At 44.7% G+C, this 26087-nt stretch overlaps 2 protein-coding genes and 2 long non-coding RNA genes across 8 annotated transcripts in view; 2 read left to right on the top strand and 2 right to left on the bottom strand.

Annotated features, from left to right (window-relative positions):
* The window catches only part of LOC147870719 (uncharacterized), an 11389-nt gene extending 8138 nt beyond the window's left edge, over positions 1-3251 (bottom strand). For all 5 annotated transcript variants that reach the window (XR_015533217.1, XM_087342101.1, XM_087342104.1 and 2 more), the window contains exons 1-2: positions 3134-3251; positions 1726-1781 (exon numbers count right to left, since the gene is read on the bottom strand). Coding sequence is in view for 4 of the 5 variants with exons in the window: in XM_087342101.1 (XP_087198227.1) it covers positions 1726-1781; positions 3134-3186 (109 nt within the window). In the remaining variant the exon portion in view is untranslated. The remainder of the gene's footprint in view (positions 1-1725; positions 1782-3133) is intronic.
* LOC147870721 (uncharacterized) overlaps positions 1-4530 on the top strand; it is a 5417-nt gene extending 887 nt beyond the window's left edge. Inside the window, exons 2-3 of the long non-coding RNA XR_015533222.1 lie at positions 3115-3262; positions 4197-4530. This is a non-coding gene — a long non-coding RNA (uncharacterized LOC147870721). The remainder of the gene's footprint in view (positions 1-3114; positions 3263-4196) is intronic.
* LOC147870720 (uncharacterized) overlaps positions 1-26087 on the top strand; it is a 65524-nt gene that overhangs the window by 7886 nt on the left and 31551 nt on the right. The gene's annotated exons all lie outside the window — the stretch shown is intronic.
* LOC110840939 (uncharacterized) lies at positions 11246-14180 on the bottom strand. The gene is made up of 2 exons (XM_087342086.1): positions 12358-14180; positions 11246-11432 (listed from the first exon to the last, which is right to left on the bottom strand). Exon 1 carries the CDS (start codon positions 14178-14180, stop codon positions 13500-13502), a length of 681 nt encoding a protein of 226 aa, XP_087198212.1. The 3' UTR covers positions 11246-11432; positions 12358-13499.

Raw genomic sequence — 26087 nt, forward strand, 5'->3', positions numbered from 1 at the left:
CCACACTCATTTGGCCTCGTAGCTCTGGCAAGGACTGGCATTGGTGGTCTGTAGATGCACACATTGATGACAAAGATGATTAATATATGACAATTCAGACACTATCCCACTGTAGTAATATCTGTGTCTAAATTAGGCCAACTTAATATTAGGTAATAATAATAGGTAATGAAATATTAAAGAAACAGTTGATGGTGTCACAACAGAATTTTTACAAAATTAAATGTTTTCTAGTAATGCCCATTTATAGTATTGTTTAAAGAACAGAACCTAATGGATGTTGGTGTGAGCTCATCATCTTATCATAAGATTTTTTGAATGTATTTTGCCTCATTCTGTCCAAAAATTGATAGTACTGACAATGGTAGAGATGAGAAATGCACAAATACATGCAATTTTAGTTGTAAACCTTAAGGAAAGTGACCTCGTGGAAGTGGGAGAATAATGAAAATGATATGTAAATAGTATTATTGAATTTCTCTGGCTCACGTTACCGTCCAGGGGTGGGCTGTTGGTAAACGGCAACAAACATTTTGATTCCATAAGAGCAACTGTTCCTGATTTATAAGAAAGCTTTTCAAGAGTTGTGTAACTAAAATACGTTGAATGCACACATTTACAAATTTTGAATAGACACAATTTTTATATTTCAGTATTTTCTGTCTATCTGATAAGTTATTTCCATAAAGCAACTAACTTATTAGCTTTGGTGTATCTGATGCAAGTAACAGTGTCCCAACAACAGTACTTGCTAATTTTTCCTTCCATCCAACTTGCTTTCATTTCTTGGTAGAAATTTGACCTAAGAGATGAGTGAAATTTTATGTAGTTACTTGTGGATCAACCCCTCTGTCAAAAGTCTTATGATAGTCATAAATGATACTTTTATTATACTAATGCAATCTCAACTTATTTTAATTTAAGGTCACATTATGGAGGTAGGAGTCCCAAAATATTTAGGGAATAGGCTTATGTATATAGAATGAGAAAAAACAAACAGATCTACAAGTCGCATACCTTGAATAAATTAAACCACTTTAATGCAATCTCCTTCTGAGTTCATCTGCCCATAATATTTACAGTATCATTAAGTCTTCTGGTGAAAGATGGCAAATTAAGAAAGAAAGAAAAAATTGTCATTATGGGCTCAAATTCACAATAACACTTGAATTAAATCTTAAGCTGACCACACAGAGCATGTTCACTTTATTGTAAAGCTGCCTTTTAACGTGACCAACCACTAATGTTGTAAAACTGCTTTCTCATGAATTTTCATAAGGAACAGTTGAATGGATTTCCATCAAATTGGATATTAGGGATTTTTCAAGTTTTCTGCACATTAAACTTCTTGTAAAAAATTGGCAAATATGGATATTTTACAGGATTGAAATTGTTTCTCAGGCAAGATGTTGAACATAAATTACCAAGTAGATATTCATTGATGCAAGAATGTTATTAGCAGTAGTTGTAGAGATAAATGGACCACAAGGTTGTCTCGTGCTGTCATTTTATAACTTGGAAACCAATGGAGTAATTTTGATGACCTTTTGTACTGAAGGCACTTGTACAAATTTGCCAAACAATCCAACATGTCCTAAAGAGGAGCCCAAATAATAAAACATTTTCAATAATTGCTGTTTATACGACAGCAAAGTTAAAATATAACAATGACAGCAGAGCAAACACATCATAATCTTTACTTTCTTGGGAGGAGAGAGGTCTTACCTTCATCATCCAGGACACTGTTGATAAAGTCATCTAAGTCTTCCATTGTCGCAGTACTAGAACACACAGAGAGAACAGAATCAGCGATTAAATTCAGCCAACATACTTCTGTCTGTATTTAAAAAAATGACACTTTTGTGAAACTTAGCACCAAATTAACAGACAATTATTATCTTTGTATCACATGTTAAGGGTAAATAGACCATATGTAATGAAACTAGTGTTAATGGTAATCCATTAGTTCAGTTTGCCTAAATGAATAACTTAATGGTTATAAGTACCTGGTTTTACTGTAAGTTTATTTACAAAGGTACCTGCAAATCACCAGGTCAGGATGGTATTAACCAAATTAATTAAATAGGTCATATTCTCGTGCCCTCTAGACAAGGGCTGAGTGATCTGAAGAACCCTTAAGTAAGAATGATGTAAATGCAGAAAGAAATAATGAAAATATTAAACATGCTGCACTGCACAGCCCTTGATGATCCTGCTTTAGAGGAAGTGCAATATTCAAATTACAAAAATAATAAGGCTTCAGGTGAAGACCCTGTTGCTGACAAATGAAGAAAACATGGAGGTCAAGTATTATTTGTTAGAATATATAAATTAATATTTACGATAACAGTCCCTGAAGGAATGCCATCAGAATAGATGGACGGTTTGATATGCCCAATTTTTAACAATGGGGACGAGTATCATTGTAATAATTATGTTAATTGTGACATACAAAATTCTGTTACATATTATTCTTTAAAGACTTATTACATACATCAATGAGATAAGAGGGGTGGATGTGGATTTTGACCAATGCATCATGACCAAATACTTGTGATGAGGCAAGCAATGGGAGTGACGTTCGTTTTACAAATACGAATATTATTGGTGTTACAAGCATATAAGTTAATCCCTCTCCAAATAATGAGTCAGGCAATAAGGCTATACTATACTTTGATGTAAATTATATAGAATAATTTCTTGCATTTCAACACTGCATAAATTACATAAATATATAATGTATTTTACAGGCCTACTATGTGCTTTAATTTACTGCTCAAATACTTTCATTAACGTTGATGTTAATTTGCATTAATGCGGACGATATGGTAGGATACGATTACCTTATATTTGGTTTTACGTATTATAAGACGGAATACATTTCACATGTTTTCAGCTAATATTAAATGTCTCTTTAAATTATAATTATTGTGATGTTAAAATTTAAAACAACATTGACATCATCTTTAATGTCCATGCACTTAACATGTTTGGTATTTGCATCTAACACTAAACCTTCCATTTTCACTCATCAATTTATTATCCAGCTATAACTGGATGATGGATGTTACCGTAATAAGGCGAATTATGCTTAAAATGACAACTATTTTCCAGAAAATCAAACAACACTCACCAGTCCTTGTAGCAAGATGTTCCGGCCGTTTGCATTTGAATGTATTGGCACATCACACCAATCACAGCGATGCTCAATCATCCAATAAGAGTCGAGTACTAATAAAAAGCAGGATTTAAACTAATCTTGGTAATTAATTTATATAAAATATATTTTAAGTTAATAATAGATGTCTCCTTAAATTCGAAATTTTGTGATAATAAAATTTAAAACAACAATTACGTAATCTTTAATATCCACGTTGTTACTACTAAATATTATAATGCGGTAGCGGATGCACTCTATGGAGTACTCTAATTACTATAAGCAGAGGAGAGCACTTACTTGCTCGTTGCGCCATCTTTCGCGAATTGATGAACTTCTTCCGGTTTTGGTAGTTCTATCAATCATTTGAATTGGCATTATGATCGGCTTTTCTCCCGGGTTCTTCAAAAGTGACGTTTTAGACTCCCACATTTCTGCGGTTGTATGTTGAGGAAGCAATGAAGGAAAACTGAAAGAGAAGTTCAGGACAGTAATAAAGGATCAAGGGGAGAGGATAGCAATGTTAAGGTTCACTGATGATATTGCCCTTTTGGCTGAAAAGAAAGAAATAATAATCTACAGCACAATATGTGTGTATTCATTTTGTAGTGTGTTTCCAGGAGTCGCCATCTGACGGATGTCAGCTGTGTGTGTGTGTGTGTAGTGTAGAGTATTGTATTGGAGACTGTAATGTTGGACGTGTGTCCTTCAGACTGTGTCTCATGCGCAAGAAGACATCAAGAAATGTATACACACTTATTGTGTCCCAGAGTGCCAACAATTGTGCATGCCTCCATGTGAATAAATTTATAATATTGTGTTAATTGTCAGACCACAGATTGCAATTTTAAACTTACTTTTTAAATTCTTGTAATGAAAAATTCTAGACAATGGAAAGTTGCATACAACTCTGTTTCACAACAAAAAATGATTCCATAACGGCCTGGAGATGATGAGTGTATGAAATGCGCCCAGATTTAATTTTATATTGTTAATAATACAAAATATATTGTGTGCTGGAATCTTTGTTCTTTTACAGACTCAGTATTTGTTACAAATGGACTACTACAAGGTACATCTGATATGTATTGAATGTGGAAGTTTAAAATCTACAGTGACATTTATGCAGAATGCAGCAATTTCAAGCCGACATTTTGGAAAGGGATAGCATGAACAGATGTTTTTCATTTCTCTTTTTTCCACTCTCCCTTCATTAGACTCAAGAATCCTTCAGCTTTACAGAATTCTATTTAAAAATTTTCGTGTGAATATAAATCCATACATGTTTATCCCTGTTGACTAGTTGGCAAGGAAGGTGTGTAGGAATATCTGAACCTCTTCTGTAATTGTACAAAATAAAATCACAAACAGTCTTTTACCTTACAAATTATTAAGCCCATTATTATGCAGTTTTCACTATGCCCTATCCGTTTCTGTCCTAGGCCCAATTATCCTCATCAACGCCCTCTTCTCCTCAAAGTGAGAGACCATGGTTTTGCACCCATACAAACAACAGGTAAAATTACTGTTTTTTATATTAATCTTTATGTTCTTGGAAATCAAACAGGAAGACAAAATATTTTGAACTGAGAAGTAGCAAGCATTTCTGTAATCCAATCTCACTTCTAATTTCCTTGTGAATATCATTTTCTTTTGTTATTGCTGATCCAAAATATTTGAACTCTGTCACACTTTCAAAGGGTTAGCTGCTACAGAAGATGTGTGCTTTGGGCGTGGGGGTTTGTCAGAGGCCAGACTGGTGCACATGGCTGTGTCTGAACCTTGAGTGATAGAAGAATGTAACTTTCAATCAGGACAGTGTTTTCTTTCATCTGTATTAAATTTTGTATTATTTATTGCAACACTTCATCAACCATTTTTCTTGTGAATTCATACTGCTTTACAGGACTCTGAATATAAAACAAGAAATCTAATCAGAGTCTAAAGTATTTTGGTGATTGTGAAGTATAATGTGCAGAATTGCAATTTCGCACATTGTCCATCTTCTGAATTATTAAATACTAAGACCACAGTGTCTGGAAGCTGAATTCTGCTCTAATCTTCCAGTATTGAAGAGGGAGGATATAATTCTTTTCTTTTTTTTAATCTGGAGCAGGTCTTAGGCAGGAGGGCCAAAAGATAGGATTTCTATCCCCTTTTGCTTTTGTATCTGATGACAGAAGCAGAATCCAGTTTTTCAGAATACTTTAGTTTATAATTTGGATGATGAAGTAAGTGAAATAGAATAATTTTATATATTTTAATGATACCAGAATACAGTCTGACATATTTCACTCAGAGATTGAACACAAATTTCAATATCTTATGGCAAGTCCTGACTAACAAACTACATTTTTTTATTCAGCTGTTCACGAAAATCTGTGAGATTATGAAACATCAGGCAGTGTTCATTACCACAAAAGCCCAGAATTGACCCTTATCTTAAGTCAGGTACTTCATCACTCCTGCATTCTCAAAGAGGAGAAATTCTCAACCTTTCCACATTATAACAATTTTTGAACACAAGGAAAGCTGAGCTACAGCCTAAACTGATTCCCATAAATTTTTCTATATTATTCTGCTAGAATTGAAGATCAGCTTTTGGGGAAAAATGTACCAGTCAGTGTACATAAAAATGAATAAGGAAAGTTTAATGAATTGTTCTCGGGCTACCAGCCTTGTAAGTTGCTTTAATGGAGGAAAAAACCTTACACTGTTGGTAGCCCAAGAATTCATTATACTTAGTCCCCGTGAAAGCTTCAGATCTTACACGGAAGGTATTGTCTCAATATGTAACTAACCAGTAAGGCACAGGCTGATCTACAAGTTAATCTCCATCTGGAGACATAGCCAGTTGCAAGACCCGTGCTGTGTGTCCAGTTAATTCGGCAACCTGAAATTAATTCAAGACTTGATTTAATTAACTTAATCAATGCTCTAATTTTACTGATAAAATTGTGCAAGAACCAGTTCTCCAGCTTTGGGGTTTGGCAATAAACTCTTGGAGTAAAAATACAAACTGACTCTGCCTGCAGAAGGTGGTACCGGTATTCGTGTTGTGTTAGTGTTTTGTTTGGACGACAAGATCCTGTCTGACATTTAGATGAAAAATATTTTATGGAAATACTTTATAAATTTGTACGGGGACCACAGAAGTTATTAATGTCTGTGGTTCCTGTACAAATTTAAAATATTCACCCAGTGCAATGATGAAAATAAAAGAGTTTCAATCCAAATTTAAGGATCATAATTCTTATGTTAAATAGTAAACTCCTTAACTACTAGATTAATGGCAGCAGAGATGCAATTTTTAAGAAGCAAAGACTGAAATACTAAAAGAGATAGGATAAAAAATTTAAAAAAATGAAAGAGAATCTAAGTTAAATGCCATGGAAGGAAAACTAGCAAAGAACAGAAGGAAATGGTGTGGACAATGGTTTATTAGGAATGAATAATAGACAAATCCCAAAGAAGGCTTTGAACATGAAAGTGAAAGGAATATGTTCACAATGGAGGCTGTGATAAAGATGGGAATGACAGGTTAAGAAACACAACAGAGACAGAAGAAAGGTCAAGAGGAAGAACCATAGGAGTTGTGGGTTGAGACCAAATTGAGAGGCCAGGAAAACCACCCCATTTTCTTCTTTCATTCCCTCAAGCATGGCAGAGTAAAGGTGATGGGAACAATATCAAAATAACCATAAATTACAAAGTTTGCCATGACAGTATTGGATAAACATTTTCTGAGATTTCAGGTTCTCATGTTGGTGCCATGTACTGCGGCATAAGTATGTATACTGACCCATGATTTATGATGAAGCAAATAGAGAGTGGGGGAAGAAGACTTTCGTTTACAAAATATTTGGTAATGGGTGCCTGACTGGGCATCAGGAACATCATGTTTGTGGTGCTAAACACTAAGTCAGACAGGAAGACAATAATATACAAAAGTGGCTGGTTTCACGAGCCTGTTCTACAAGAATTAAATCTCAGCCACAGGATGCTCAAAAATAAGTGTGAAATAAATCTATCTTCCAACTAAACAATTATATATGTATAATTTTAAAATACATGAAAATATCCTGAGTGAACTTTTGTAGACATCTCCCAATACAAACCGTTCAGAAATAACCAATTCATTTTCAATCCCTTCTCTATTAACATTTCATCTCACTAAAATTATGATCATTTACCTTTGTCATTGATGGATATTTCCACATAATTAGTTGATTATTTGCGTAACCATGACCTGAGATGAGTTCTCTGTATGTAGCTGACCACTGAAAACCACATACCTGTAAGAAATTTTTTACAGTGTAAATATTTCAGTGGATTCAAGGAGGTAACAAAATCCACTAAATAACCCAGTCCAAGGGGACAAATGACTGACAGATTTAAAAATTCAAGACAATTATGAACTAAGAGGATGAAAAAATATTTAACACACATATCGAGACTTTTATTATTATTATTATTATTATTTATTATTGACTGCAAATGGGTTTATACCCGGTGGCAGTGACCTACAATAAGATATAAAACAATTAGACACAGCAAAACAATGAGACACTACAGAACAATGAGATACATCAACACAATGAGACAGAACAAAACAATAAAAAAGGACACAACAAAAACAATAAGACACAACAAAACAATGAGATACATCAACACAATGAGACAGAACTAAACAATAAAAAAGGGACACAACAAAACAATGAGATACATCAACACAATGAGGCAGAACAAAACAATAAAAAAGGGACACAACAAAAATAATAAGACACAACAAAACAATGAGATTCATCAACACAATGAGACAGAACTAAACAATAAAAAAGGGACACAACAAAAATAATAAGACACAACAAAACAATGAGATTCATCAACACAATGAGACAGAACTAAACAATAAAAAAGGGACACAACAAAACAATGAGATACATCAACACAATGAGGCAGAACAAAACAATAAAAAAGGGACACAACAAAACAATGAGATACATCAACACAATGAGGCAGAACAAAACAATAAAAAAGGGCACAACAAAACAATGAGGCACAACAAAACAATGAGATACATCAACACAATGAGGCAGAACAAAACAATAAAAAAGGGACACAACAAAAATAATAAGACACAACAAAACAATGAGATTCATCAACACAATGAGACAGAACTAAACAATAAAAAAGGAACACAACAAAAACAATAAGACACAACAAAACAATGAGATACATCAACACAATGAGACAGAACAAAACAATAAAAAAGGGACACAACAAAACAATGAGATACATCAACACAATGAGGCAGAACAAAACAATAAAAAAGGGACACAACAAAACAATGAGATACATCAACACAATGAGACAGAACAAAACAATAAAAAAGGACACAACAAAAACAATAAGACACAACAAAACAACATATCCCACTCAAAATCAACCAACTCTTAGATTACAAAACCATCTAACCTAAAGTACTTAACTTAAAAATAAATACCACCTAGACATAAGACAATAACCGTAATGAATTACAAACGTCATGAACTGATGCACTCACTCAACAATACAATGAGACATAAGGTAGTATATTTGCGTCATATTGTGAATTATGTTAATATTTTAATATTTTCCGTCAAATCACAATTTTAATAAGATAATAAAATATAAAATATTTAAAATATCATTTCACGTTCCGCATCGAATGATCGATTTACATATTGGAACGTCTCTTACGACATGTTTCGGTTATATTTAACCGTCCTCAGGTATAAATTAGATTGGTAAATTTAAAACTCGAATTACAATCATTTACAATGTTATGCAGTTTATTGAAATGTTCTTATCAGATTACTCTTATATATTAGAACGAAGGTATTGTTTTTTATATGGCGTGGTTCATCTGATGTTCAATATTAGTCGGTGATGAGTTGATAGAGACATGACGTGTCTGGCGGAAGACATCTAGAAGTATTACTGTGTCGGGTCGAGGTTTAATATTAATATTAAACCCTGACACAGTAACCACCTGATTAGTGAGAATTGGAAGCATCAGTAAATCAAATGAGACAAGTAAAACAGCTTATTAGACGCACATTCATTTTTGTACTTAAGCATAGTTTAACAGCATCTTAACTTTCAAAAAGCCCCCCCTCCCCCCCCCCAAAAAAAAAAATCTGAAAATACTGCTTCTTCCATTGAGTGCATAAATTACCTCTGATACACCAAGAATTCCTGATAGTAGTGCAATGAAAAATTCCAGTCATATGTGCTACTGTTGTCCCAGCCACTGAATCAAATGCCAAAGGTAGTAATTCATGTGGACTCTTTCCAACAAAATTATGCCGTTCAGATTCCCCCACAGGTAGGAGTTGGTAGATGTAAAATCGGGCCACAAAGTCGATTTGGTTTATCTCATCCATCAATGTGTGTGATGAGAGTGCAAAAGCTGCTTTATGTTGCAGGTAAATGAACAGGAGCTTAGCCTTGCGTAAACCACACAGTTTTTTTTTACACTGTCAATGGTACAGCCAGTAGTATTCAAGGTAATTCTACTGAAAATGTATATAAGACACCCCAAGAGTTTAAACACTAACTCTTAATGTGATCACCAATTATTCCTGTCCAAATATTACGTCTGAACTGATGCTTCATTGCTGCAGCCTCTGACAAGGCAATTGTGACCATTTGTTTATAGGAGCTTCATCTTGGATTGATTTTAGGAGTAGATCACAATCCTTAAATGAAATGAATGCAATTAAGAATCACACGCACATATATTATTTATTGCAGAGGTGTCAGGCAATGAATCTGCATTTATTATTCATTAATTATTGTCATGACACATAATTAATTTCATCGCCTGGCGTATGAAGGCATCTGGAGTATGAAAAACTTGGCATCAAGACAAACTCTTTGTTGTCAGTACGAAGACGCACTTAAGGCTCTCAAGGAGGGAACAACTGCAAAGGCCATGTTCACGTTGAAAAAGAAGCAACACAGATTTAGAACTCTTAGCTGTAAGAGACTGTAGACTTTTTTCGTTTAATTATGGTATAACAGCAGACACATTGCAGCATTATGACACCATTTGCAATGTCCATTCATTATTACCATTAGCATATCAGTCATAGATTTCAGTGCATTTTAGTATCTAATGACCAGAAAATCTCCACTTAATATCGTTATATCGAGTTCCTCCATCCAGAGGGTCTGCTTCTACCATCAAGACCTTCCAGGAACTATAAAATTGTAACACTTAAGTAAAGTTAAAATTAATAGAGAGATATTTACTGAATACCAATATTAATATAAAAAATACCTGTTCACTTAATGCATCTAAAAGGTAACCCAGAAAGTCATTTGCTGACAGAATGGAAAGTGAGTAGTTAGCAACAAACTACTACCCTCTTAATTACATTTCTGCTGTGTTCTGTTTCAGCAAGTATTGTTTCCTTCTCGAGCAAAGTTTATTGCGAGAAATGTTAACTGTGCATTCATTTTATGTACGGTGATCTTTTGTATTAACTCGAATGTTCCTGAGTGTCAGCCTCAGTTTCCTTGCAGTTATTCAACCCATCAAGTGTCTGCCTCTGCCTGTCAGCATCAGCGCATCGGCTCGACTCTTGCCCCTTTTGATAATCCTTCATATCACGATACATTGGGAACATTTCCTTTTAAAGCATGATTTCCTTAACATTTTAGTTTTGTTTCCAGGTTTTCCACCCATTCTCTTTATGTTCCTGAGAAAGACAAAACACGGTGCCACAGAAAATAAAGAATGTTTCCGCAACTACAGTAATTTGCTGACAGTTCGAGTGGATTGAAAATTGCAAAGGAACTGTTTCTGAATGTTTTGTGTCTTAGTCTGAGGGATGCAGCCTGTGAAGAATGAAGTTCTAACTGAGTTAGTTTTCCTACAAGTATTAGTAATGTCACATAAATCTTCATTGCTGCATAATACTGCGACAGTCAAGTGATGACATACATGCAGATATAAGAATATATTTTGGGAAAACTTAAAAATTATACAAATGGTTAAAAATGTAGCTGTTTATCAAATAATCTGTTTATATTCAAGTATATGTTTCAATGGTAAATATCATTTATTGGAAATAATTAAAATAAATTGTTAATGTTACAAGCTGAATTCCAATAAATTGAAGCACCCAAAATATCACTCATCACATCCCAAACTTCAGAAATGCGGAGAACTCCCTCTTCAGTGCGATCCATTAGGCATCAAGACTGGAGCGATTTAAGAGCATGCCTGCAATACCAATAACAAAATCAAAAAATTAGCAAGTAAATTCAAATGTATTGGAACTTACTTAATATGATGTTGATAAGATAATAAAGTATGTCTTCTATGAATGGCCGTGTCGGGTGACACAAACAGAAAGAAAGCCCACTTAGCTCTGCGGTATTTTCTATGTGTAATAATACATTATACATAATCAGAATTATTTTTGTTAAACACATACTCCTATAATGTTTATGCTTTGAATCGTCTTCGGAGGGTCACTGACCCAGTCACACCAACTTGAAAACACAAGTTAATTTTCGCAGTCCTTCAATGAATGCTGTTTAATCAATATTCAAACATAAAGAAATGTTGTTCAAGAGCGTATCGCCATCTATTAGTCATTTATCAACGGTGATCGTGAAATATTTTAGTAGAGCGTTATCACAACAGAAAATTATAATATCAATTACATCAAAGGGAGAAGCAGGTTATTTCTGAATATGGGTTCCATCTTATTTTGATCGCCCTCCTCTGGCCCTTTACCTTTGGTAGGGAATCGATTTCCACTAACAACATTTCGCAGATGACATTCAAGAAGAATGTCAATCACCCGTCATCAGAAAGAGAAAATTATCGTTGACAGAAAATTTTGATTGCCTTAGGCTCGGCAGAACAAAATTCCGAGCAATTTGTAACCATCTTCCTGAAGCAATAAACGTTCTCTGATATTCTGACACTAAATCTTTATAGAACATTATTAATCAAGACTTGGCTCTGAGTTTAGGAAGATTATGATCCAACAACACTTGTTCATATTAGCAAATGTCTGAATGGAGTAACTCTTGTAACTGACGTCTAAAATATTTATTGTTTCTGCAGATTCGTTTGCGTAAATGTAAGTCGCGTGAGTGTTCCTAGACGGAGGTTAAGCTCCACTCTTCTCACTTACATTGCTGTTGTCTCAGCTGATTTACTGCTACTGGAGCGGTTCACAAAATCAGGGCCATATTGTATAAGTAGAGAAATCCACAGTTAATTTGTGAAGTTTTTACTACAAGAAATCGTAAATGCCTCCTGCCCCCAGAAGTTGGAGCGGATCGAAGTCCTTGAGCCTCGGAAGGCCGATCTCTGAATGTTCGACAGCACTTGCAGAACGAACAGCCACATCTAATCTGCCTTGGTCAGCGCCCTGGCCGCTGTAGTCCTCGTCCCAGTTCTCACTGCAGTCCTTGACCAGTCCTCACTGCAATCCTCGTTCCACTCCTCACTGCAGTTCTTGCACCAGTCCTGACTGCAGTCCTCGTCCCAGTTCTGACTGCAGTCCTCGTCCCAGTTCTCAATGCAATCCTCGTCCCAGTTCTGAATGCAGTCCTCGTCCCAATTATGACTGCAGTCCTCGTCCCAGTTCTCACTGCAGTCATCGTCCCAGTTCTCACTGCGGTCCTCGTCTTTTTTTTCACTGCAGTAATCGTCTCAATTCTGACTGCAGTCTTCGTCTCAGTTCTCACTGCAGTCCTCGTCCCAGTTCTCACTGCAGTCCTCGTCCCAGTTCTCACTGCAGTCCTCGTCCCAATTCTAACTGCAGTCCTTGCCCCAGTTCTCACTGCAGTCCTCGTCCCAGTTCTCACTGCAGTCCTTGTAACAGTTCTCAATGCAGTCCTCGTCCCAATTCTCACTGCTGTCCTCGTCCCAGTTCTTACTGCAGTCCTCGTCACAATTCCTACTGCAGTCCTCGTCCGTTTTCTCACTGCAGTCCTCGTCCCAGTTCTCACTGCAGTCCTTGTCTCTTTTCTCACTGCAGTCTTCGTCCCTTTTCTCACTGCAGTCCTCGTCCCAGTTCTCACTGCAGTCCTCGTTCCTTTTCTCACTACAGTCCTCGTCCCAGTTCTCACTGCAGTCCTCGTCCCTTTTCTCAATGCAGTCCTCGTCCCAATTCTCACTGCAGTCCTCGCCCCTTTTCTCAATGCAGTCCTCGTCCCAATTCTCACTGCAGTCCTCGTCCCTTTTCTCACTGCAGTCCTCGTCCCAGTTCTCACTGCAGTCCTCGTCACTTTTCTCACTACAGTCCTCGTCCCAGTTCTCACTGCAGTCCTAGTCCCTTTTCTCAATGAAGTCCTCGTCCCAATTCTCACTGCAGTCCTCGTCCCTTTTCTCAATGCAGTCCTCGTCCCTTTTCTCAATGCAGTCCTGGTCCCAATTCTCACTGCAGTCCTCGTCCCTTTTCTCAATGCAGTCCTCGTCCCAATTCTCACTGCAGTCCTCGTCCCTTTTCTCACTACAGTCCTCATCCCAGTTCTCACTGCAGTCCTCGTCCCTTTTCTCAATGCAGTCCTCGTCCCAATTCTCACTGCAGTCCTCGTCCCAATTCTCACTGCAGTCCTCGTCCCTTTTCTCACTACAGTCCTCGTCCCAGTTCTCACTGCAGTCCTCGTCCCAATTCTCACTGCAGTCCTCGTCCCTTTCCTCAATGCAGTCCTCGTCCCAATTCTCACTGCAGTCCTCGTCCCTTTTCTCAATGCAGTCCTCGTCCCAATTTTCACTGCAGTCCTCGTCCCTTTTCTCACTGCAGTCCTCGTCCCAATTCCCACTGCAGTCCTCGACCCTTTTCTCAACGCTGTCCTCGTCCCAGTTCTCACTGCAGTCCTCGTCCCTTTTCTCACTGCAGTCCACGTCCCAATTCTCACTGCAGTCCACGTCCCAATTCTCACTGCAGTTCTCGTCCCAGTTCTCACTGCAGTCCTCGTCCCAATTCTCACTGCAGTCCTCGACCATTTTCTCAATGCAGTCCTCGTCCCAATTTTCACTGCAGTCCTCGTCCCTTTTCTCACTGCAGTCCCCATCCTAGTTCTCAATGCAGTCCTCGTCCCTTTTCTCAATGCAGTCCTTGTCCCAATTCTCAATGCAGTCCTCGTCCCAATTCTCACTGCAGTCCTCGTCCCTTTTCTCAATGCAGTCCTCGTCCCAATTCTCAATACAGTCCTCGTCCCAATTCTCACTGCAGTCCTCGTCCCAATTCTCAATGCAGTTCTCGACCATTTTCTCAATGCAGTCCTCGTCCCAATTTTCACTGCAGTCCTCGTCCCTTTTCTCACTGCAGTCCTCATCCTAGTTCTCAATGCAGTCCTCGTCCCTTTTCTCAATGCAGTCCTCGTCCCAATTCTCAATGCAGTCCTCGTCCCAATTCTCACTGCAGTCCTCGTCCCTTTTCACAATGCAGTCCTCGTCCCAATTCTCACTGCAGTCCTCGTCCCTTTTCTCAATACAGTCCTCGTCCCAATTCTCAATACAGTCCTCGTCCCAATTCTCACTGCAGTCCTCGTCCCAATTCTCACTGCAGTCCTCGTCCCAATTCTCAATGCAGTCCTCGTCCCAGTTCTCAATGCAGTCCTCGTCCCAGTTCTCACTGCAGTCCTCGTCCCAATGCTCACTGCAGTCCTCGTCCCTTTTCTCACTGCAGTCCTCATCCTAGTTCTCAATGCAGTCCTCGTCCCTTTTCTCAATGCAGTCCTCGTCCCAATTCTCAATGCAGTCCTCGTCCCAATTCTCACTGCAGTCCTCGTCCCTTTTCACAATGCAGTCCTCGTCCCAATTCTCACTGCAGTCCTCGTCCCTTTTCTCAATACAGTCCTCGTCCCAATTCTCAATACAGTCCTCGTCCCAATTCTCACTGCAGTCCTCGTCCCAATTCTCACTGCAGTCCTCGTCCCAATTCTCAATGCAGTCCTCGTCCCAGTTCTCAATGCAGTCCTCGTCCCAGTTCTCACTGCAGTCCTCGTCCCAATGCTCACTGCAGTCCTCGTCCCTTTTCTCAATGCAGTCCTCGTCCCTTTTCTCAATGCAGCCCTCGTCCCTTTTCTCACTGCAGTCCTCGTCCCAATTCTCACTGCAGTCCTCGTCCCAATTCTCACTGCAGTCCTCGTCCCTTTTCTCCCTACAGTCTTCGTCCCAGTTCTCACTGCAGTCCTCGCCCAATTCTCACTGCAGTCCTCGTCCCTTTTCTCAATGCAGTCCTCGTCCCAATTCTCACTGCAGTCCTCTTCCCTTTTCTCAATGCAGTCCTCGTCCCTTTTCTCACTGCAGTCCTCGTCCCTTTCCTCAATGCAGTCCACGTCCCAATTCTCACTGCAGTCCTCGTCCCTTTTCTCACTACAGTCCTCATCCCAGTTCTCACTGCAGTCCTCGTCCCTTGTCTCAATGCAGTCCTCGTCCCAATTCTAACTGCAGTCCTCGTCCCAATTCTCACTGCAGTCCTCGTCCCTTTTCTCACTACAGTCCTCGTCCCAGTTCTCACTGCAGTCCTCGTCCCAATTCTCACAGCAGTCCTCGTCCCTTTTCTCAATGCAGTCCTCGTCCCAATTCTCAATGCAGTCCTCGTCCCAATTCTCACTGCAGTCCTCGTCCCTTTTCTCAATGCAGTCCTCGTCCCAATTTTCACTGCAGTCCTCGTCCCTTTTCTCACTGCAGTCCTCGTCCCTTTTCTCACTGCAGTCCTCGTCCTAATTCTCACTGCAGTCCTCGACCCTTTTCTCACTGCAGTCCTCGTCCCTTTTATCACTACAGTCCACGACCCAATTCTCACTGCAGTCCTCGTCCCAATTCTCACTGCAGTCCTCGTCCCAGTTCTCACTGCAGTCCTCGTCCCTTTTCTCACTGCAGTCCACGTCCCAGTTCTCACTTCAGTCCTCGTCCCTTTTCTAAATGCAGTCCTCGTCCCTTTTCTCACTGCAGTCCTAGTCCCAGTTCTCACTGCAGTCCTTGTCCCTTTTCTCACTGCAGTCCTAGTCCCAGTTCTCACTGCAGTCCTCGTCCCAGTTCTCACTGCAGTCCTCGTCCCTTTTCTCACTGCAGTCCACGTCCCAGTTCTCACTGCAGTCCTCGTCCCTTTTCTCACTGCAGTCCACGTCCCAATTCTCACTGCAGTCCTCGTCCCAGTTCTCACTGCAGTCCTCGTCCCTTTTCTCACTGCAGTCCACGTCCCAGTTCTCACTGCAGTCCTTGTCCCTTTTCTCACTGCAGTCCTCGTCCCAATTCTCACTGCAGTTCTCGTCCCAATTCTCACTGCAGTCCTCGTCCCAGTTCTCACTGCAGTCCTCGTCCCTTTTCTCACTGCAGTCCACGTCCCAGTTCTCACTGCAGTCCTCGTCCCTTTTCACACTGCAGTCCACGTCCCAGTTCTCACTGCAGTCCTAGTCCCTTTTCTTACTGCAGTCCTCGTCCCAATTCTCACTGCAGTCTTCGTCCCAATTCTCACTGCAGTCCACGTCCCAGTTCTCATTGCAGTCCTCGTCCCTTTTCTCACTGCAGTCCACGTCCCAATTCTCACTGCAGTCCTCGTCCCAGTTCTCACTGCAGTCCTTGTCCCTTTTCTCACTGCAGTCCACGTCCCAGTTCTCACTGCAGTCCTCGTCCCTTTTGTCACTGCAGTCCTCGTCCCTTTTCTCACTGCAGTCCTCGTCCCAATTCTCACTGCAGTCCTCGTACCAGTTCTCACTGCAGTCCTCGTCCCTTTTCTCACTGCAATCCTCGTCCCAATTCTCACTGCAGTCCTCGTCCCAATTCTCACTGCAGTCCTCGTCCCTTTTCTCAATGAAGTCCTCGTCCCAGTTCTCACTGCAGTCCTCGTCCCAATTCTCACTGCAGTCCTCGTCCCTTTCCTCAATGCAGTCTTCGTCCCAATTCTCACTGCAGTCCTCGTCCCTTTTCTCAATGCAGTCCTCGTCCCAATTTTCACTGCAGTCCTCGTCCCTTTTCGCACTGCAGTCCTCGTCCCTTTTCTCACTGCAGTCCTCGTCCCAATTCCCACTGCAGACCTCGACCCTTTTCTCAACGCAGTCCTCGTCCCAGTTCTCACTGCAGTCCTCGTCCCTTTTCTCACTGCAGTCCACGTCCCAATTCTCACTGCAGTCCACGTCCCAATTCTCACTGCAGTCCTCGACCCAGTTCTCACTGCAGTCCTCGTCCCAGTTCTCACTGCAGTCCTCGTCCCAATTCTCACTGCAGTCCTCGTCCCTTTTCTCAATGCAGTCCTCGTCCCAATTTTCACTGCAGTCCTCGTCCCTTTTCTCACTGCAGTCCTCATCCTAGTTCTCAATGCAGTCCTCGTCCCTTTTCTCACTGCAGTCCTCGTCCCAATTCTCACTGCAGTCCTCGTCCCTTTTCTCAATGCAGTCCTCGTCCCAATTCTCACTGCAGTCCTCGTCCCTTTTCTCAATGCAGTCATCGGCCCAATTCTCACTGCAGTCCTCGTCAATTTTCTCAATACAGTCCTCGTCCCAATTCTCACTGCAGTCCTCTTCCCAATTCTCAATGCAGTCCTCGTCCCAATTCTCAATGCAGTCCTCGTCCCAGTTCTCACTGCAGTCCTCGTCCCAATGCTCACTGCAGTCCTCGTCCCTTTTCTCAATGCAGTCCTCGTCCCTTTTCTCAATGCAGTCCTCGTCCCAATTCTCACTGCAGTCCTCGTACCTTTTCTCACTGCAGTCCTCGTCCCAATTCTCACTGCAGACCTCGTCCCAATTCTCACTGCAGTCCTCGTCCATTTTCTCACTACAGTCTTCGTCCCAGTTCTCACTGCAGTCCTCGTCCCAATTCTCACTGCAGTCCTCGTCCCTTTTCTCAATGCAGTCCTCGTCCCAATTCTCACTGCAGTCCTCTTCCCTTTTCTCAATGCAGTCCTCGTCCCAATTCTCACTGCAGTCCTCGTCCCAATTCTCACTGCAGTCCTCGTCCCTTTTCTCACTACAGTCCTCGTCCCAGTTCTCACTGCAGTCCTCGTCCCAATTCTCACAGCAGTCCTCGTCCCTTTTCTCAATGCAGTCCTCGTCCCAATTCTCAATGCAGTCCTCGTCCCAATTCTCACTGCAGTCCTCGTCCCTTTTCTCAATGCAGTCCTCGTCCCAATTTTCACTGCAGTCCTCGTCCCTTTTCTCACTGCAGTCCTCGTCCCTTTTCTCACTGCAGTCCTCGTCCTAATTCTCACTGCAGTCCTCGTCCCAATTCTCACTGCAGTCCTCGTCCCTTTTCTCACTGCAGTCCTCGTCCCAGTTCTCACTGCAGTCCTCGTCACTTTTCTCACTACAGTCCTCGTCCCAGTTCTCACTGCAGTCCTAGTCCTTTTTCAATGAAGTCCTCGTCCCAATTCTCACTGCAGTCCTCGTCCCTTTTCTCAATGCAGTCCTCGTCCCTTTTCTCAATGCAGTCCTGGTCCCAATTCTCTCTGCAGTCCTCGTCCCTTTTCTCAATGCAGTCCTCGTCCCAATTCTCACTGCAGTCCTCGTCCCTTTTCTCACTACAGTCCTCATCCCAGTTCTCACTGCAGTCCTCGTCCCTTTCCTCAATGCAGTCCTCGTCCCAATTCTCACTGCAGTCCTCGTCCCAATTCTCACTGCAGTCCTCGTCCCTTTTCTCACTACAGTCCTCGTCCCAGTTCTCACTGCAGTCCTCGTCCCAATTCTCACTGCAGTCCTCGTCCCTTTCCTCAATGCAGTCCTCGTCCCAATTCTCACTGCAGTCCTCGTCCCTTTTCTCAATGAAGTCCTCGTCCCAATTTTCACTGCAGTCCTCGTCCCTTTTCTCACTGCAGTCCTCGTCCCTTTTCTCACTGCAGTCCTCGTCCCAATTCCCACTGCAGTCCTCGACCCTTTTCTCAACGCAGTCCTCGTCCCAGTTCTCACTGCAGTCCTCGTCCCTTTTCTCACTGCAGTCCACGTCCCAATTCTCACTGCAGTCCACGTCCCAATTCTCACTGCAGTCCTCGTCCCAGTTCCCACTGCAGTCCTCGTCCCAATTCTCACTGCAGTCCTCGTCCCTTTTCTCAATGCAGTCCTCGTCCCAATTTTCATTGCAGTCCTCGTCCCTTTTCTCACTGCAGTCCTCATCCTAGTTCTCAATGCAGTCCTCGTCCCTTTTCTCAATGCAGTCCTCGTCCCAATTCTCAATGCAGTCCTCGTCCCAATTCTCACTGCAGTCCTCGTCCCTTTTCTCAATGCAGTCCTCGTCCCAATTCTCACTGCAGTCCTCGTCCCTTTTCTCAATACAGTCCTCGTCCCAATTCTCAATACAGTCCTCGTCCCAATTCTCACTGCAGTCCTCGTCCCAGTTCTCACTGCAGTCCTCGTCCCAATTCTCAATGCAGTCCTCGTCCCAGTTCTCAATGCAGTCCTCGTCCCAGTTCTCACTGCAGTCCTCGTCCCAATGCTCACTGCAGTCCTCGTCCCTTTTCTCAATGCAGTCCTCGTCCCTTTTCTCAATGCAGTCCTCGTCCCTTTTCTCACTGCAGTCCTCGTCCCAATTCTCACTGCAGTCCTCGTCCCAATTCTCACTGCAGTCCTCGTCCCTTTTCTCACTACAGTCTTCGTCCCAGTTCTCACTGCAGTCCTCGTCCCTTTTCTCAATGCAGTCCTCGTCCCAATTCTCACTGCAGTCCTCTTCCCTTTTCTCAATGCAGTCCTCGTCCCTTTTCTCACTGCAGTCCTCGTCCCTTTTCTCAATGCAACCACGTCCCAATTCTCACTGCAGTCCTCGTCCCTTTTCTCACTACAGTCCTCATCCCAGTTCTCACTGCAGTCCTCGTCCCTTGTCTCAATGCAGTCCTCGTCCCAATTCTCACTGCAGTCCTCGTCCCAATTCTCACTGCAGTCCTCGTCCCTTTTCTCACTACAGTCCTCGTCCCAGTTCTCACTGCAGTCCTCGTCCCAATTCTCACAGCAGTCCTCGTCCCTTTTCTCAATGCAGTCCTCGTCCCAATTCTCAATGCAGTCCTCGTCCCAATTTTCACTGCAGTCCTCGTCCCTTTTCTCACTGCAGTCCTCGTCCCTTTTCTCACTGCAGTCCTCGTCCTAATTCTCACTGCAGTCCTCGTCCCTTTTCTCACTGCAGTCCTCGTCCCTTTTCTCACTGCAGTCCACGTCCCAATTCTCACTGCAGTCCTCGTCCCAATTCTCACTGCAGTCCTCGTCCCAGTTCTCACTGCAGTCCTCGTCCCTTTTCTCACTGCAGTCCACGTCCCAGTTCTCACTGCAGTCCTTGTGCCTTTTCTCACTGCAGTCCTCGTCCCAATTCTCGCTGCAGTCCTCGTCCCAATTCTCACTGCAGTCCTCGTCCCAGTTCTCACTGCAGTCCTCGTCCCTTTTCTCACTGCAGTCCACGTCCCAGTTCTCACTGCAGTCCTCGTCCCTTTTCTCACTGCAGTCCACGTCCCAGTTCTCACTGCAGTCCTTGTCCCTTTTCTCACTGCAGTCCTCGTCCCAATTCTCACTGCAGTCCTCGTCTCAATTCTCACTGCAGTCCACGTCCCAGTTCTCACTGCAGTACTCGTCCCTTTTCTCACTGCAGTCCACGTCCCAATTCTCACTGCAGTCCTCGTCCCAGTTCTCACTGCAGTCCTCGTCCCTTTTCTCACTGCAGTCCACGTCCCAGTTCTCACTGCAGTCCTCGTCCCTTTTGTCACTGCAGTCCTCGTCCCTTTTCTCACTGCAGTCCTCATCCCAATTCTCACTGCAGTCCTCGTACCAGTTCTCACTGCAGTCCTCGTCCCTTTTCTCACTGCAATCCTCGTCCCAATTCTCACTGCAGTCCTCGTCCCAATTCTCACTGCAGTCCTCGTACCAGTTCTCACTCCAGTCCTCGTCCCTTTTGTCACTGCAGTCCTCGTCCCAGTTCTCACTGCAGGCTGGCGCCAAGTTCTGATAGTGGCAGTCACGTAAGCTCTGAATCTGCTCGTTCAGGTTGACGCTTTCGGCCATGATATTTGATACTACATGAATCAGACCATTTATCGTTTCGTGTGTGCTTCTATTGTCAATCACTTTTCGCTTCTCTAAGTTCTTGATTTTTGTTCTCATGTCCTCGACGTCTTTGTTTCGCTCACGAAGGACCTCCAGCTCTTTCTCCATGCGAGCGAAATGAGCTATTATCATAAATAAAGGTTCTGCTTATATTTGTTCTCCACAATTTTCTTTCTTTCCATCACCAATCAGATCGTCTATCAATGTCTTAACGTTCTCCATGGTTGTTATCGCTTTTCTCCTCAGGCACCTGTAGTCAAAAAAGATACATCTTATTACCTTCCAATGCTATTATAGCATCAGTGCCCTTTTAAATGCAACACGAAATTCGGAACACGTGAAATACTAATTTATACTACGTATTCTTATATTTATATTGTAACGTGGGTCGGCGTTGCGACCTTGGATTGTCAACCCTGATTTATTCACATCAAACTAAATCAGTTACAGTGGTCTGCACATACAGTCAACTCTCTACAACAATACACTCGAGTCTTTGTGCACACACACACACACACACATTCTCTCGCACTGTCCATCGAGTCTATCTGGTCCCCGAGCTCCGCTCTTCACACTCTTCTCTTACACGTCGGCCCGTAGCACCCCACTGGACTCTCGCTGGCTCCTCAGCCGCCCCGGTCCACGTACCCGGTGCTCGCTCACGTAGCCGACCCGTCCTTACTCGGCGTCGGCCCGTAGCACCCCACTGGACACACGCTGGCTCCTCAGCCGCCCCGGTCCACGTACCCGGTGCTCGCTCACGTAGCCGACCCGTCCTTACTCGGCGTCGGCCCGTAGCACCCCACTGGACTCTCGCTGGCTCCTCAGCCGCCCCGGTCCACGTACCCGGTGCTCGCTCACGTAGCCGACCCTTCCTTACTCGGCGTCGGCCCGTAGCACCCCACTGGACTCTCGCTGGCTCCTCAGCCGCCCCGGTCCACGTACCCAGTGCTCGCTCACGTAGCCGACCCGTCCTTACTCGGCGTCGGCCCGTAGCACCCCACTGGACTCTCGCTGGCTCCTCAGCCGCCCCGGTCCACGTACCCGGTGCTCGCTCACGTAGCCGACCCTTCCTTACTCGGCGTCGGCCCGTAGCACCCCACTGGACTCTCGCTGGATCCTCAGCCGCCCCGGTCCACGTACCCGGTGCTCCCACACGTAGCCGACCAGTCCTTACTCGGCGCCACACCAGACCTCTCGTTGACTCCACTCACTCGACTCCACCAATGTCCGCAACAGCATATCGCTTGCAACTAACTTCTACATCCTGATTCTCCTCAACACTCTCTCCAACACTCTCCCTTTCCAACTACTCTAAAACCAACCAACCAACCAAAGAAGCTAACTGAGGGCAGAGGCCTGCGCAAGCGCAAGCATCGTCCCTACCTAGGTGAAACCATTCCTGCGCACAAGACGCATTGCTGGAAATGGTAAACGGTCGTAATATAAGAACGGAAATTTTGCTAACGCTAACGGGGTTTCGTCGTGGCGGGAGCCTCGACCATTCAAACTGGGATTTGTTGCTGCTGATGGGAGGTTATCCTGTCAGGCAAGTTGTCGAAGGAATTTGGTTGGTTGGGTCTCTGGGGTATGAACCCAGAGAGGGAGGGGCCGTTTCGGCTGAAGGCCTCTGCGGCATGGGGGGAAGATCACTTCAGCTGATGGCCTCCATGATCGGGGGGAAGGGTGGCGGGCCGTGCCCCTATTAAGTTATACCCTGGCATTCGCCTTACAACTGAGGAAAGCACGGAAAACCTCAGTCAGGGTAGCCGAGTAGTCTAACCACTCGTTGCGCTGACTTGGCCGTCTTTTGGGGATGGCTTCGGCTGGCCTGCTGAACATCAGTCGCCCTCGGTTGCCCTTGGGTGAACTCTGGCAGCCCTCATTCGGCACGAGTGTCTTCCGAGTTGCCGAACTAAGGGGTTCCCCACACCAGCTAACCTCGAGTCAAACCTCTCAGTTAGTGCTCTGATGTGGTCGGCAAAGAAAGGGACCCCCAGATCCTCATGTATTTGCCTGTTACTAACGTACCAGGGCGCGTTAGTAACAATTCGAAGACACTTGGATTGCAGAACTTGCAGCTTCTGGACGTGGCTGTGGGCAGCTGACCTCCAGATCGGGCATGCGTAATCCATTATGGGACGGATGAGCTGCTTATAGAGTAGTACACCGTTCCTGATTGACAGGCCACTTCTCCTATTGATAAGCGGGCCTAGCACACCTAATCGTTGCGCTGCCTTCTTTCCCACTTGGTTGACGTGCGCCGACCAAGTAAGCCCGGCGTCAAGGGTGACCCCCAGATACTGCGCTGTTTTGACCCATTGGATCGGCTGTCCGAGGAACTGCACTGCTCGGGGCTGTTGGATGTGTCTTCTCGCGGAAATGAAGAGAACCGCGGTGCTCTTCGAGACGTTGATAGCAATCCTCCAGGCCCTGAGCCAGAGCTCAAGTCTACTGAGGTAGGTCTCCAGATACCTGACGAGAAGCGTTGGGCTACGGGACGTGACTACTAGAGCCGTGTCGTCCGCGTATTGTGCTAACTCGACGTGGCGGGACGGTGTGGGTATGTCGTTGACATACAGACTGAAGAGCACAGGGGAGAGAATTCCGCCCTGCACAACTCCAGCCCGCATGGTACGACGTGTGGACGTGGCCGACTGGAAGGATGTCTGGAATGTCCGGTCAGCGAGGTAGGAAGAGATGGTTTTTACCAAGTACGACGGGAAGTTGAGGACGGTCAGTTTGTATAGGAGGCCTTGGACCCAGACTGTGTCGAAGGCTTTGGCCACGTCCAGGAAAACCGCGCCGGTTAGCCGCTTCTCATCAAGGTTTCTGTTGACCCTTTCGACGAGGCGAGCCAGCTGTAACGATGTGCTGTGTCTGGGTCGAAACCCAAACTGCTCGTCGCGCAGCAGCCCGCGTTCACTGACCTCGTGTAGGACCCTCGTTAGTAGGATTTTCTCGCAGAGTTTGCCGACCGTGTCGAGAAGACTGATGGGTCTATAGGAAGAAGGTAGCGTGGGGTCCTTCCCCGGCTTCAGTATGGACACCACTCGAGCGTGTTTCCATGCCGAGGGGAAGTGTTGCCTGCGAAGGACCGCGTTGAACACTTTCGTGAGAAAGGTTACCGCGCGTCGTGGAAGATGTTTCAGGACCCTGTTCGGTATACCGTTGGGGCCCGGAGCCTTGCCAAGCTTGAGTCCCTTGATGGCCTGGGCGACCTCCGATGGACTGGTTAATTTTGGTTCATTTACAGGGGCATACTCGTATGCTCGCATCGCCTCGTTAACCATGTCAATTGTAGTCAGGTCCGACGGGTAGTCTACCGGCTGGAACTGGACCTCAAGGCTGTCGGCTAGGGCTTCTGCCTTCTCGGGGTTCGAGAGAGCCAGTCCTCCCATCACTAAGAAGGGGGGCGACGGAGTGGGGACTCGCATCACACGCTTGGTCATTTTCCAAAGCGACTGGTCCTCGCAGTCCAAGGATTCGAGCGTGTCGCTCCACTGTTCGTTCCGCCACTCGTTGAGACGATAGGTCACCGACCTCTGGAGTCGATTGACCTGGGTCTTAAGAGCGGGGTCTCTTGTGACCTGCCATCGCCTCCTCAGCCGGTTCTTCAGGCGTATTTCATCTCGAATACTAGCGGGTAGAAGCGGTCGCCTGGACGGGCAGGTGATCTGAGCTGAGTGCGGGGCAGACAGTCAGGTGCACCGGTAGGACGAAGTCCTTGATGAGGACAATATCAAGGACGTCAGGTGTGGCGTTGTGTGTGTAGGGAGCCGTGGTTGGAGAATCCGGCCCGTAGATGAAGCAGGAATTTCTGTTGGCGTAATCACGCAGGAGCGAGCCCCTAGTAGAGATAAGGCTAGAATTCCAGTCCGTGTGTTTCGCGTTGAGGTCACCAGCCAAGAGGACCGGGAAACCCCCGCTCAAGCACTCGGTCAGGTCCGACTCTATCCATGGCCGGGTGGGTGCGAGGTATGCCGCCACTAGCTTGACTTTCCTGGTTGCCAGTACCAGGTGAATGGCGGTTGCTTCTAGTTGTTGTAGACCCGATACCGGCACAGGGTAATGATCAATGCCCCTGCGGACAAGGATCGCTGTGCCACCCCCTAGCGTCGGGCGGTCCGTACGGTGGCAAACGTAGTTCGCGAACCTCAAGGCCCGACCCGACGTGAGGTGCGTCTCGTTCAGGAGGCAAACATCGACTCCGTAGTCACCGAGGAACTGCTCCAGCTCCAGCTTCCTGTCGCGGACACCGTCGGCGTTCCAGTAAGCCAGCCGCAAGGCCTTGCTACCGTGTCCTCTAGGCCGTGCAGTCATTGTCGGCCATGAAGAGGAGAACGGTTTTGAGGAGGGCTCGCGGACGAGACCCCCCGGGGGGAGTGAATGGATCGCGGCGAGGAGACGTCGTGTCAACTCAATGCAGACCCGTGGTGAGAGGGTTTCCAGGATATCTGAGATGTCCTGGAGCATTGATTGACCCTTGGGTGGGGTGGGGTCAGTCGTCTTGAGAGCAGGTGCTGTGGGATTTGCCACCGGCGCCACAGGACGAGCGGGCTTGGCACGGCCGCCCTTGGGGATAGTCTGCCGCTCAGTCTGTACAATGGCTCCAGTTGGCGTTGGGGCGGGGTTCTTCATAGCCGCAGCCTTGACGACGCGGCCACCACGGACCACGTGGTTCCACCCAGGGCCCAAGTTCTCCTGCTCGAGGGAAGGCTTAGCTAGCGCCGATTTGGGCGCTGGCAGGCGCGTGGAGACGTCGTCCTTTCGGCCGCGATCCCCTTTCGCACGCTGTGCAGCGGCCGTCTTGGCTTCCTTCCACTTACTGCAACCTCTATAGTTCGCAGTGTGGTTGCCTCCGCAGCTGCAGCACTTAAGTTGTTGCTTGGGG

Source organism: Zootermopsis nevadensis, unplaced genomic scaffold, assembly GCF_977971745.1.
Source record: "Zootermopsis nevadensis isolate Lab colony 2312 unplaced genomic scaffold, Znev_1.0 Znev_ptg000208l, whole genome shotgun sequence".
NCBI classification, from domain to species: domain Eukaryota; kingdom Metazoa; phylum Arthropoda; class Insecta; order Blattodea; family Termopsidae; genus Zootermopsis; species Zootermopsis nevadensis.

What these genes read in the sequence shown, in the direction of transcription:
- LOC110840939 (XM_087342086.1), bottom strand. Translation starts at nt 14,180, where the DNA reads ATGGTCGAGGACTGCAGTGAGAATTGGGACGAGGACTGCAGTGAGAAC.